We start from the raw sequence: 12,521 nt of genomic DNA, 5'->3' as shown, positions 1-12,521 counted from the left end.
ACTTATATTGGTATTATAGTTGTTGTGCCTATCTGCATGTGTGCCTCTCTCACACTCTCTCCCTTTCTCCTCTTTCCCTCTCTCTCTCTCTCAACCCAATCGGCCAAGGCAGATCCCACCTAGAGCACGGTTCTGCTTGATGTTTCTTCCTGTTAAAAGGGACTTTTTCCTTGCAGTTCTTGCTCTTGGGAGAATGTTGGGTCTCTTTGAATTACAACCCTGACCTGCTCTTATGAAATGTACCTTGAGACAATTTTTTTGTGATTTGGCGCTACATAAAGAAAGTTGAATTGATCTGAACTGAAATTAGTAAAATGCTGGGTCGACACCATCAGTTGTTTTTTTTTTAAGGTTTACGAAAAAGACATCTTGGATAAAGAACTGGCCATTTCTGACTGTTCCACTGCCACACCAATGCTATCATATACTGAACAACAGGTACTGTATGCTGAGTGATTCTAAACGAGTGGCAATCTCTATCTCCACCAGTTTTCAAGCAGTGGCTCAATGGCATGATTTCATCCCGGCTCCTGCAAAGATTTTGGTATGTCACAGTTTACCAAGATTTGGGGATCCCTGAACAGAACCGATAACAACTTAACAATAACAACTTTCTCTATATATAATATCTGGTATATGATTTTTTTTGTTATTGTCTTTGCTGTATGTTCTTATTGGTAAATTTGTTATAAAATAAAATCTTAATAAGGAATCATAATAATAATAATACACAAGTGAACACCTAAACATTCTTTTTAATTTCTTAATTTACGTAAAATCTTTTCCATGGTAGAATTATTATCTCTAACTGATTATCTGTTAAAAACTTTCAACAACCAATACAAAAATATAATCCAAGATGTTCTTGAGGTCAAATGTAATTTACATTTATCAGTCAACTGAAATACATTCTTTAAGTGGTTACATATTGATTTCAAGTGATTGAGGATTGAGTACCATTTAGTATCTTGTGTGACCACTATTTGCCTCATGCAGCACTCCAATGGAGCACACTGCCACACTGAATTGATCAAATTGTTGATTGTAACCTGTGGAATATTCTTCCACTCCTCCTCAATAGCTGTACAGTGTAATTGCATATTGGTGGGAACTAGAATACAGATCCTTGCAACATGGGGCCATGCATTGTGATGCTGAAACATGAGGTAATAGTGGTAGATGAATAGCACAGCAGTGGGCCCCAGGATTACATCACAATGCCACACAAACTGCCTGCCACCTGCCCTGTGTGGCTAAAACTATGATTCATCAGTTAAATTCTCCAGCATGCCAATGGCCACAAAAGGTAAGCTCTTGCCCACTCACGTTGAGACGCCATACTGCAGACAAATCCAATCCCCAGTGAGGACAGCAAGTATGCAGATGAGCTTCCCTGAGACAAATTCTTTGGTTGTGTAAACCTGTTTGATCATTTGTCCATGTGGCAGGCCTCAGATGAAGTCGAATGTGGTGGTCTTGGGCAGCCGTGATTACACAAGGCCTGCGGGTGCGAGGCCTGTTGGATTTACTTCCAAAATCTCAGAAACGAGACCTTATGGTGGAGAAAGGAATTGCACAATCTCATTACTAACGAGGTATGTGGTAAACAACAAAAAACAAGTCTTACTCTTGCAGATGCAATAGTACTGAAATTTGCATCAAATCCCAACTTTATTCAGATCAGATGTATATATTCCCACATTAGCAACAGTCATGAAGCAACGGCTTCCACACTGAAAAACTGATATCCATGTCCAGAGTCCTCTAGGCGGCTATAGGTCACTGTATTTCTGTACAGCCAGAGAGAGAATGAATGATCTTTGAGGTAAAAGAAAGAGAAAATAAATTCCACTGGGATAGGGAAGTCTTCTCAATATCAATATCAACATCAAGGGGTCAATGTGATCTCAAATAAGGTGATTTAGCATTACAGAGAAGGGACTGTTTCATTGCTTCATGATGAAGAATCAACAAACGAACATTTAGTTATGCCTTGTGTCATCTTTCAATGACAAAAATCAGCCTTAAATGTGTTTAGAGCAAAGAAGGCCCACTCATAGCATGTTTGACTGAATGTTCATCAGAGGTTACTGTTTCAAAAGGCAGAACAAACAAACATACAAACGTTTTGTCTTTCGATTCCACCAATGTAAGATTTTCTCAAAGTATCCACTGTTCAAGTCAAAAGTAGACCAGGCACAACAGGTGTCAGGCATATCCCAAACACAGCAGAGAGGCCACACCCTTTGGTAGCCATACTGAATGTCTACAGCTCCTAACCAAAACTCATTTTTTATTGTTGACACATCTAGGCCGTGTTTACTTAACTAATCCAGGCTAGTGTGATGATGGCTAGCAAACAATCGTGAGTAACATTGTGCCTTTATTAGGAATTAAAAGCAAATTTTATTTAAACCTTCCGCACTCCTTCCATTACAGGTCGTGTTCCCTTCAGACATGTCAAACATTTCTTTTGACAGTGATGTTTCAATGAGAAAGTCCTACATTTAGAATGTGTAACAGTTGAGGTTTAGCAGAGATGTTGATAATGGGGTGTGATCGTCATCTCCAAAGGGCAGAGAGATGACGATTGAGGATACACTAAATAATTTGAGTCAGTTTTGCTTTTTTCCCCAAAACATCTGTTGAGGCTTCTCATTTCCCCCATAAACCTGCCACACAGCATTCCTCCACAGCCTTCCCTTGAGGTATGCACTTGCCTCAAGTTTGAATACATACCATCGTTTCCCAAACAGAGCACTTTGTAACACATAACCACAAGCAATCCAAGGCATTTCATTTTCTTTCCATACTCCTATGCCCCTAAGACAACTGCAGCGTTGGGGCAGAGCCAAGAAATCCTTTTTATGACAGACATTTGTCAGAAGAGAAATGCCTCATGTTTATTTCCTTTCAGTAAACATGTGCACAAATGCAAAAGTGCATACGTTTAGAGTTTTGGTTTGGTTAAATTTTGGGATGCAGGGCTTAAGATACAGCGGCAAGCCAGCCAGCTGATATGCACCTGTCCCTGTCTCTCTTCCATGTGTCTAAGACCAGTTTGGTAGCAGAGAGACAGCCAGCCGGGCCTGGCAAGCTTAGTTAGCCGCCCAGGCCTCGAGGTCTGCCATGTCGTCGTCGTCTTCTTCCTCCTTCTTCTTGGCTAAAAGAACAGACAGAAACAAAAATGCAATTAAATGAAAAAATCCACTGGCAATGTTTAGTGGGTAATCAAATCAGTCAACATGATCATGGGATCAAGGGATGACATTCTGGATGGGACCTGAGCTACATCCATTAACCAAGAAACATGGATGATGGCAAAATGTTAAAAATGGGCCAATCAAGACAGAAGCTTTCCGAAAAATTCAGGGCCCATGGATTTATCTTACTGCTTGCTTTTTAATATGAGGCAGTTACAGGTGCAGCTCAATAAATTAGAAGATGGTCGTCTTCCCCATGATTGTGTCGCCTACTGAACCAGACTGAGAGACAACTGAAAGGCTAAGGAAACCATTGCAGGTGATTTGAGTTCATTAGCTGATTGAGTGGGACAGCATGAGTCCACAATATTAACATTTTCTGAGATTCTGAATTTGGGGTTTTCATGAGTTGTAAGCCATAATCATCAAAATGAACACAAATAAAGACTTGAAATATTTCACTTTGTTTGTAATGAATCTAGAATTTATGGGAGTTTCACTCTTTGAATTGAATTACTGAAATAAATAATATTAACTATGAATAACTTATCCACGAAATTCTAATTCATTGAAATGCACCTGTATATATATATATATAAGTTTCAGTGTGTGGAGCCTAAGGAAATTTAAGTCAAGCACACCGTGGTATGGAAGACTGCTTCCCCTGTTCACTCTGGGACCTGAGTCCTTTTGATCGAGGCTCTGCTTGTGGACATTGTGAGGCCTGTCGCCCAGGGGCCTGCTCCTACGAATTGGCAGACCAAAATGGGTGCTAAACTCCATCTAAGGCTAAATACTGGCAAAAGTCCGAAAAATACAGTAAGGGAAAGTTCAAAATAACTTTGTTGGGAGAAGTCCAAGAGAGTGTGAAATTGTGAGCGGCAAACTGGTGGCGTCTGTGTAGTCTGCCAAGGGGATTCAAGTCAGTGAGACAGGGATGAAGCTGTGCATGCAAACAGCTCTGGGTTGGATTGGAAAGGCTTGGGGAGAAAGTGGCTTGTCCCTTTAACCGGCCGAGAGCTTTACAGCGCCCGTCGATTCATTTAAAGCAAGACTGAAAATAATTGGTTCTTGGTATTACCTGGTCTGGATGGTAGTGATGTTGATGGCACACTGGGTAAAGGGACATCCTGTGATCCTCCGATTTCCAGAAGATCTTTGTCCAGCTCTTCCTGTTCCAGCTCCTCCAACTCAGCCAGAAGATCATCCTGGATGCACAAATGACAATGCACTGACAAATAAGTGATCAGATTTGAGAGATAAGTGAGAGATTACTTTTTCTACAGTCTATGTTCTGACCTCATCGTACTCTTCTCCAAAGCCAATTGGTCTGCAAACAGCATCTGAGATTTCCTGGGCCACTTCCTGTTGTTCTCTGATGTCGTCCATCAAATCATCCACTTTGTCTATGTCCCTGTGTTAAGTGGGGATAGAGAGAGGGGCCTTAGGGTAGATTTAAGGAGACATGACAACAGTAGAGAAGGGATGACTAGAGTAGAGGAGATGAGAGAAGAGGAGATCTTTCCCTTACATGTTTTCGTGTGCAGCTTTCATCGCCTCGGCAGCATAGCCCATGTTCTTGAGCACTTCTGTGTTGGTGTTGGCATTCTCTAGTGCCTCCCTCTGAAACTCGATGGTTGACAATGTTCCATCAATCTGAGTCAACTGTTTCTCGTAACGCTTTTTCCTCTTTAAGGCCTGTAGAGCCGCTAGAGTGAGAGATAGGGAGACCTGGGGGTTAGGTTACAGTTAGAGATCTTTTTCTCTTTGATTTCACAGGAGGAAGGTGAGTGACATATTTTCTTGAAATTGTAGAAGAAAATAAAGGTCAATGCTCCTTCATTTGGGGTGTGAGGGTTTCAATGATCAGCAAATCACTGTTTCAAAGGTCAGTGGTGGACTCGCCTTACCAAACTTTCAATCCTATTACTGGGCTACACATACATAAATTAAGCTATAGGATGGTTCCCTTCATCTAGCTTGGTGCAGGCTCAAAGCCCAATCTTGCTGCACCTCATTGTCTGTTATTGCCCTCATACACTCCTCTCCAACAACCATGATCTCACAGTACATCAAAAACCCTGTGATAGTACAGATACCTTAAACCCGGCCTCCAGGGCCACTGTAAGGAATCTAGTAGTTATCTATTATCAAGGTAAGTCCCACATAAAACTAATTTCAAAGACTGCCTATCTTCAGATACGTAACATTGCTGGTATACTTTTCTATTGAAGCAAGCATTTGACATTAGGAGATTGTTTCTTTTATAGAAAGAGGGGGGGAGAGAGAGACAGAGAAAAGAAAGAAGGTTGCATATTTATTATTATTATTGTTGTCAAAGAGCGGCAGAGAGCCAGAGGGAAGGAGGGAAAGGAGAACTTAGAACCTGAGGCAAAATAGGCAATGTAATGTTCAAATTAATCAAAACTGAAACAGCAGAAAGCCACTGATGCCGAAGGTTGTGTAAATAAGGCAGAAGTAGTGTGGACGCAGAGTCCCAGGTGACATCAGTGATGTTGATGCAATGATCTCATAGGTAGTTTTTACAGGATGGTGTCAAACAGCAGTGTAGGCAGCTACAGATAGCATCATAGGCTTCGGTTGGGAAAAAAAAAAAAAAAAAGGCTAAAAGGAGAGAATATAACCCACCCAAAAATAGATGCTCCATCCGCACAGCCAAGTAATGGCCATTGCAAAACAAGAGGTAAGGAGTGTGTAGGTGCACATGAAGCCTAATCTTACACTTCAACATTGGCTTGAAATGTGTAAAAGACCTTTTTAAACAAAATAAACTCCTAAGGGGTTGAGCATAAATAAAATATTTCAGCCCTTATTAAATGATTTGTCCATTTGGCCAAGATGCACGAAGCACCACCATAGTTGTAGTCTAATCAGTAGAAAGATGATGTCATGTCTGTAAGTCATGAATCCACCAGAAAACCCTGGGACTTTCCCTGTGGTGATGATAAGGGAAAATACCTTATCAAGGGAGTGAGTCAGCGCAAAGATGCTGACTCATATCTGAGGAGGGGGGAGAGAATCTGAGTTATGTTTACATATTTAATAATTTCACTACAAAAACATTAGTTAATAATTGTAAAGAAAATAAATCCAAAATTGATGACATGGATAAGATTATTAAAATATTTCCTAGGGTCTTTTATTGTAGCTTTAAGAATTCTAAAATCAAAGAACTTTCTGGAATTAGTGAGGAGCAATACTCTAGAACTGTATCCTTTTTTTAAGATTAGATTAGATTCAACTTTATTGTCATTGCATGTCACAGGTACAAGCAACGATGCAGAGAGCTTCTAACCAGAGGTGCAAAAGCACATTCTTATTGGTTTTACAGGTTATTCTTATTTCCTTAACTTGAAAGATTACAGTTTCCTAAGATCTGTTCACTGCCCACAGTAGTGAAAAAGATATGTGCAACTCAAGTTAAGTTTGATTTCACTGTAAACTATTGAAAATGACATTAAACATTAATTAGTAAAGAACTTTGATTACTAAATGGCATCAGCTGATTCACTTAATGAAGTACTTGGTACTAAATAATGGGGTTCATCTTGCTACCTATAACAATTATTCAAGGATGCAACAAAACTCATGGCTACAGAAGAAAAGAAGCATGCAACATGCACATTAAACATTGCAATGTGCTTGATTTTTTAAGCACACATGATTGCCACAATTCCATCTATTTGGTGAAATCTTACTCAAGAGAAGTAGACAAATCATGTAACTGTAAATTTACACCAGCAACTAAAGTTTATAATCAGTTTTTCCCCCACATCCATTGCACATGGCTGCATGCACACACACAGTTATGACATGTCATTGCCCCGTCTTTGGGTGTAGACTTGTCACTTCTTGGGTAAGCCCAGCAAACAGTGTTTGCCGCACACATGAGACTAGGTCACTTTCCTTCAAATCGATCAATTTGAAAACACAAAATTACAAAGTCAAGTGTACAATCATCTGTACTGTTTTTCATGCTTCCAATTGCAACATCACAACATTATGAGGCTATAACCCTACTTAAATTAACAATATTGATGTCATCGAACTAATAATGTGATGTCATAAAACTAACAACAATGATGTCGACCAATAACGTCACAACAGCGATATCATCTAAATTAGTTAGACAGCGATATCATCTAAGTTAGAACAATTACGTCTCATTTATACCCCACTAAATTACAAATTTCAGAAAAATATGAACCTTATGAATTACAAATCTTCTAGTGCATCTTTGGCATATGCACACACACAGTCTTTGCTGTTGATTTGGCTGACCAGACGCCAGACAGCACCAGACTGGTCCAGTTTTATTAGATTATATCGGGATGGAGCTCTATTCCTGGCATGAAAAAAATCATCCCAGGGAAAGTCAAGTCAAACATTATCAGATTATTTGTCAGAGATGCATTGGCGAGTGTCAATCTGAATCTCAGTTCCATTTTTATGATATAAATTTCATAATCTTATCAGTATTCCTGATCTCATCTGGTCCCTATACCTATAATATTCAGGTATAATTCCCATACTTGTAGGAGTATTTTAATCATAATTGTTGATTGTGTTATACCTTTAATGAAGGAATGATGACTTAACCATAAGACTATGTTTTTTTTCTGATGAGAGATTGTACAGCACATTATGCTACTGAGGTTTCTGCTACAAATCTATTTTCTCACCATTATCTTATCATTTTGTCCTTTGATTATTGTCTCTCTGTCAAATAACAACGTACTTGCAACAGATTCTGCTTTGATTTAGTTAAGAGAAAAGAAGTTAAGTAGAAGCAGTGAATACATAAATTCCTTCCAACTTATTTCTGGTACCAAATCAGCAATCCCTTCTGTGATTTTTCCTAAAAACACTTTAAAATAATGACAATAACAATAGGTATGACACATTAAATGGGACCACGCTGTGTCTTTATGTAGCCTGTCTCTTTCTGGGTGCTTCCTTAGCCTGCGGGCTAACCAACTTACTGCAGGTCGCCCCGTCAACTATCCCACATTCGACTTTCCCCTTACCTCGTTTATTTTTCGTGCCGTTTTTCTTTGCCGTCAGAAGCTCCTGTTCGATTTTCTTCTCCAGAAATTCTTGTTTTTTGGCCAGCATTTCCTCAGTCTCCCTGAGTTTCTGGACAGCCTCCTGAGTTGTCGGCGCTTTCCCACCCTTAGACCCGCTTCCGAATAACTTCCCAAATATCGACATTTTGTCGTTAAATGTCACCAGTAACTGTAGTAATTGCTGCAAACGAATTCCCGGAACTCTGTTAACCGAATAGTTATTCCTTTAATAGCTTAGTCGACCTAAACTATCTTCGCCAACAGAGGCTTCAGTTGAGGTTTGTTGTTTTTTTTTTGTCTCCACTTCCGCATTACGAGATAGGCCTTGTGATGTCATTACGTCACTGCCCCTGCGTGAGTCATACGTGGAATACCACAAGTCTGTGCGAGTTTCATTTTTTTCTGTGCAATTGTAATGTTACAGATATAAATACTTGCTATCGTATTTCATACATATATTGGGGAGACGGAACATTTGTGTTTCTTTCTCACGCACGCGTACACACGTTCATGCATTACGCAACACTAGGTCAGAGGAGATGGTGGTGAATGTGTGTGACAGAGTGACACAGCTGTTAGTTTTGCTCGTGGTAGGCTTTATTGCGCAACAAATCTTTTCAGTTGACAGGTTCCATTGACATCTCTTTCTTCTGACAGATTATCATTCACTGTTCACATAGTTGTTGTCATTAAAGATTCAGTCTTGTTAACATGATGACTAAAATATTTTCACAATATCACAATTTCATAACTCAATTACATAATGGTAGCAATGACAAACTGAATATTTTCCGTCATACTGTTTGTAGATTCTACAATTAGGAGAAAAGACACTAGATGGCAACAACTCCCCTCCCATTACAAGCATGGCGTGAAAATTATGATTAATATTTGGTCAAATTAACAATATGATCAGTTACTGTATACATGAAACCGTTCTCGCACACTCCTGAAATTCTTTTGCAATGAGGTAATGCCAAGGCCAGGTATCGATATCGTAAGTGAAATTGAGTCTTTTTTCCATCTGAGCAGCAGGGGGCGTCGTTCCTCTTCCAGTGCAGTTTCATGACATTATTGCCAGTTTTTCCAACTTCACTCAATGCTACAAAGCCTGGGTAGTATTTGGATGGGAATACCAGGTTCTGTAAGTATTTTTGCCATCTGAGCAGCAGAGGGCGTCGTTTCTCCTACAGTGCAGTATCATGCACTGCTTTTCACTCAAAGCTATTAAACTATACAAAAGACTAAATACTAAAATTCGCTACACATGCAACACATGATGCATGAAAATTAATTAAAATTAATATTTTGGCCCCATTCAAAGGTGTTTTTGCCATCTGAGCAGCAGGGGGCGCTGTTTCTCCAAGCTTCAATAGCTCTTCTCCTTAAAAAACATTTGAAGTATTTTGTCTTGCTCTGAATTACTGATTGGTGGATTTACGAAACACAAGTTCATTTTTATGTGGATAGGAATTGCTTAATGGCCAAACTTCTATTTGACTGAACTGAGAAGAAATTACCAACCTACAAGACATATTAACCGAAGGCTACCCAGCTATGGCTAAAAGCTATGAGATGTTAATAAATGTGGAAATAAAACACATATTGACATATATTTACAATCTTGACATCCTTTCTGTTCTAAATACTGTGCTTCCTTCCAATTCAGCTTAGTTATAACTGTCAGTTACTATCTCTTGATGAAGTTAACACGTCTACATTTACAAGTCAATATTGTTGTGGAAACCTTTTCCGCTCAATTTCACTGTTTTATGCCCTAAAACTACTGAAGTGCAAATATGTATTTACCTGAAAACAATTATAACAGAAGTAAAATTATGTCTTTTAAACTTCACACACACCCACCGCCCACTTCCACTACAAATATGAAATTGACACAGACACCAAATCAAATCATTTTGCGTGAACTTTAGTGATATGATTTTGGTTTGAGCTAATGATATATCAAATATACAGCAATTCTGTTGCAGAATAAATATATTGTAACAGCAGTGATCACCACGTACATACACACATAAGCATTATAAATACATATAGTTTCAATGATCCTAACAGCAACTCCAGCTATGTGGAAACACATACTTGATAGTAGTTTCAACAGGCAAACTCTTCATGCAATAGTTATCATCTGTATATCATCTTATGCCAGACAGCATTACTATTGCATGGCAGGCTGTGGCCAAAATATATACATTTTTTTTCCCATTGTACTGCTTGTGCAATGACAATAACATGACATGTGGCCATACGTTATTTGTATCAACACAGGATGTCACCAATGCTCTACCGTAGTAGTTCCCTTTTCTTGATCTGATAAACATTGAGAATTGTGCTTCATTATTCACACAAATGTGTGTGGATTAATATACAGCATTTCAAAGTTGCTTTATGATTATGACTGAGAGGATGGGAACTACACAATGATAAGGCCATGAAAAGGAAAGTAAGAAAATGGCAAAGTTGGTGATAAGAGATGAAAGTTTAAAACAAGTCTGTTGAAGGGTGTTGAAGTGAGTTTTAGAAATAGTTAAAGGTACATGTCAAAATGTGAAGGATGGCAAGATTTAGGTATATCCCTGGTTTACTGGTTTACTGACATTGGAAAACATACATGGTATTCAATTAAGTCTAGAATTCCAGGCTCTCTGTCTTTTAGTGTAGTATTTGAGCATCACGGGAGTGAGGCTGCAGTATCTTAAGTGTAACAATGAGTTTGATGGATTTTCTAAACCAAGGGTAGAAAAATGCATAAATGATAGGGTTTACACATGAACTGAAATGTGCCAACCAGATCTCAAAAGCTGCTGATGAAGCATCAATTAAAGTTTCCTGGCCTATAAGAATAGGGTAATAGTATGGGCAGAAACAAATAAGAAACACCACTATAACAATACCAAGAGTCCTGGCTGCTTTCCTCTCTGATTTTTTCGCTTTTACTGTCCCTGAACGATGTGTCAAAGTGGCAATGTGAGAGCGTATTGCACGAGCCTGAGATAAGGCCACCACAAATACTCTTGAATACAGTACTATGATGACAGATATTGGGATGAGAAAAGTGATAACAAGATCAACAACTCCAGCAGTGCTGTTGATGACAACAACACACTCTCCATAGCAGGAATTGGACCTTCCTGGTTGCCCTAGGTGATCATTTAAAAGGAGACTGCTGTAAATGGCAGAAAACATCCAGCAAAGACAAACACATAATTTAACTCTGTTCTGGGTGATTTTAGAGGGATAGGATAAAGGGTGACAAATAGCTACATAGCGGTCTACTGATATGAGCACCATGTTGGCCACTGCAGCAGAGGAAATCATGTAATCTAGAACATAATAAAGAGAGCACAGGAGGTCACCAAGAAACCAGCAGGACTCAATGTAGATGATTTCCACTGGCATCAACAGGAAGCCCACAAAGAGGTCTGAAGTGGCCAGTGAGAGGAGGAGGAGGTTTGTAGGGGTGTGAAGCTGCCTGAAGTGAGAGAATACCATAATTAAACACACAGATATATAAAGTATTACCAAAGTAACATGTATTATTGTTGATATTATCAATAAGAAGCCATAGCTACATAAACCATTTACAAACAAATGGAACATGCTTCATCACATTGAAGTATTTTCTTCAGGTCTAGTTTTAAAAACTACATGACATTTATATATATATATATATATATATATATATAGATATTGATATATTTGCTTATAGAAGCTTATCTCTGCCTGAAGTGGGAGATGGAGATGATGACCAGCAGGTTCAAAAACACTGTTATCAAAGAAACAGAGGACAGCAAAATATAAATCAGCAGCGCCTCAGTGTGAGGTTGTGTCGGCTTCTTGCACGAGGTATTGAAGAGTTGCGGAAAGCAGAGTTCAGCCTCCTCCATGGTCTTCATCATTCGAGGGAGCAAAGATGATGCTGAACCTTGGCAGCGTTCTGACCAAAACTCCTCATGCAACTCATTTATTGTTTTTCTGCCTTCACTTATTGCATCTTCTCTCTCTACCCAGAGACTGATGCTCCACCTCCAATAGGCATCATATTTTCCTATCTGCATCTTGACCAAGGACTATTTTCTCTGGCCAGCATACTCCACGGACAATTATTGTTATGGTGAATGTCAAGGATCTTAATTTCTGCACACTGGTGACAAAATAAATCATGGAATATAAACATAAATAAAACTATCAACAAAAAAAGTCTACATAA

General features: G+C 39.0%; 2 protein-coding genes across 2 annotated transcripts; both read right to left on the bottom strand.

The window, feature by feature from the left end:
* Positions 1–1,627: 1,627 nt before the first annotated feature.
* Positions 1,628–8,617, bottom strand: chmp4ba (charged multivesicular body protein 4Ba). The gene is made up of 5 exons (XM_076156736.1): positions 8,252–8,617; positions 4,735–4,912; positions 4,503–4,617; positions 4,285–4,411; positions 1,628–3,163 (listed from the first exon to the last, which is right to left on the bottom strand). Exons 1-5 carry the CDS (start codon positions 8,433–8,435, stop codon positions 3,099–3,101), a joined length of 669 nt encoding a protein of 222 aa, XP_076012851.1. The 5' UTR covers positions 8,436–8,617; the 3' UTR covers positions 1,628–3,098.
* Positions 8,618–10,963: 2,346 nt separating this feature from the next.
* Positions 10,964–12,207, bottom strand: LOC143005450 (trace amine-associated receptor 13c-like). Its single transcript, XM_076156863.1, has 2 exons — positions 12,035–12,207; positions 10,964–11,783 (listed from the first exon to the last, which is right to left on the bottom strand). Exons 1-2 carry the CDS (start codon positions 12,205–12,207, stop codon positions 10,964–10,966), a joined length of 993 nt encoding a protein of 330 aa, XP_076012978.1.
* Positions 12,208–12,521: the final 314 nt, after the last annotated feature.

The sequence above is a fragment of the Genypterus blacodes genome, unplaced genomic scaffold (genome assembly GCF_046128005.1).
Source record: "Genypterus blacodes isolate CSIRO-AG114 ecotype Tasmania unplaced genomic scaffold, CSIRO-AGI_Gbla_v1 ptg000070l_1, whole genome shotgun sequence".
NCBI classification, from domain to species: Eukaryota; Metazoa; Chordata; class Actinopteri; order Ophidiiformes; family Ophidiidae; genus Genypterus; species Genypterus blacodes.
Note: the sequence above shows the minus strand (reverse complement) of the source record. Positions and strands in the feature narration are given on the sequence as shown.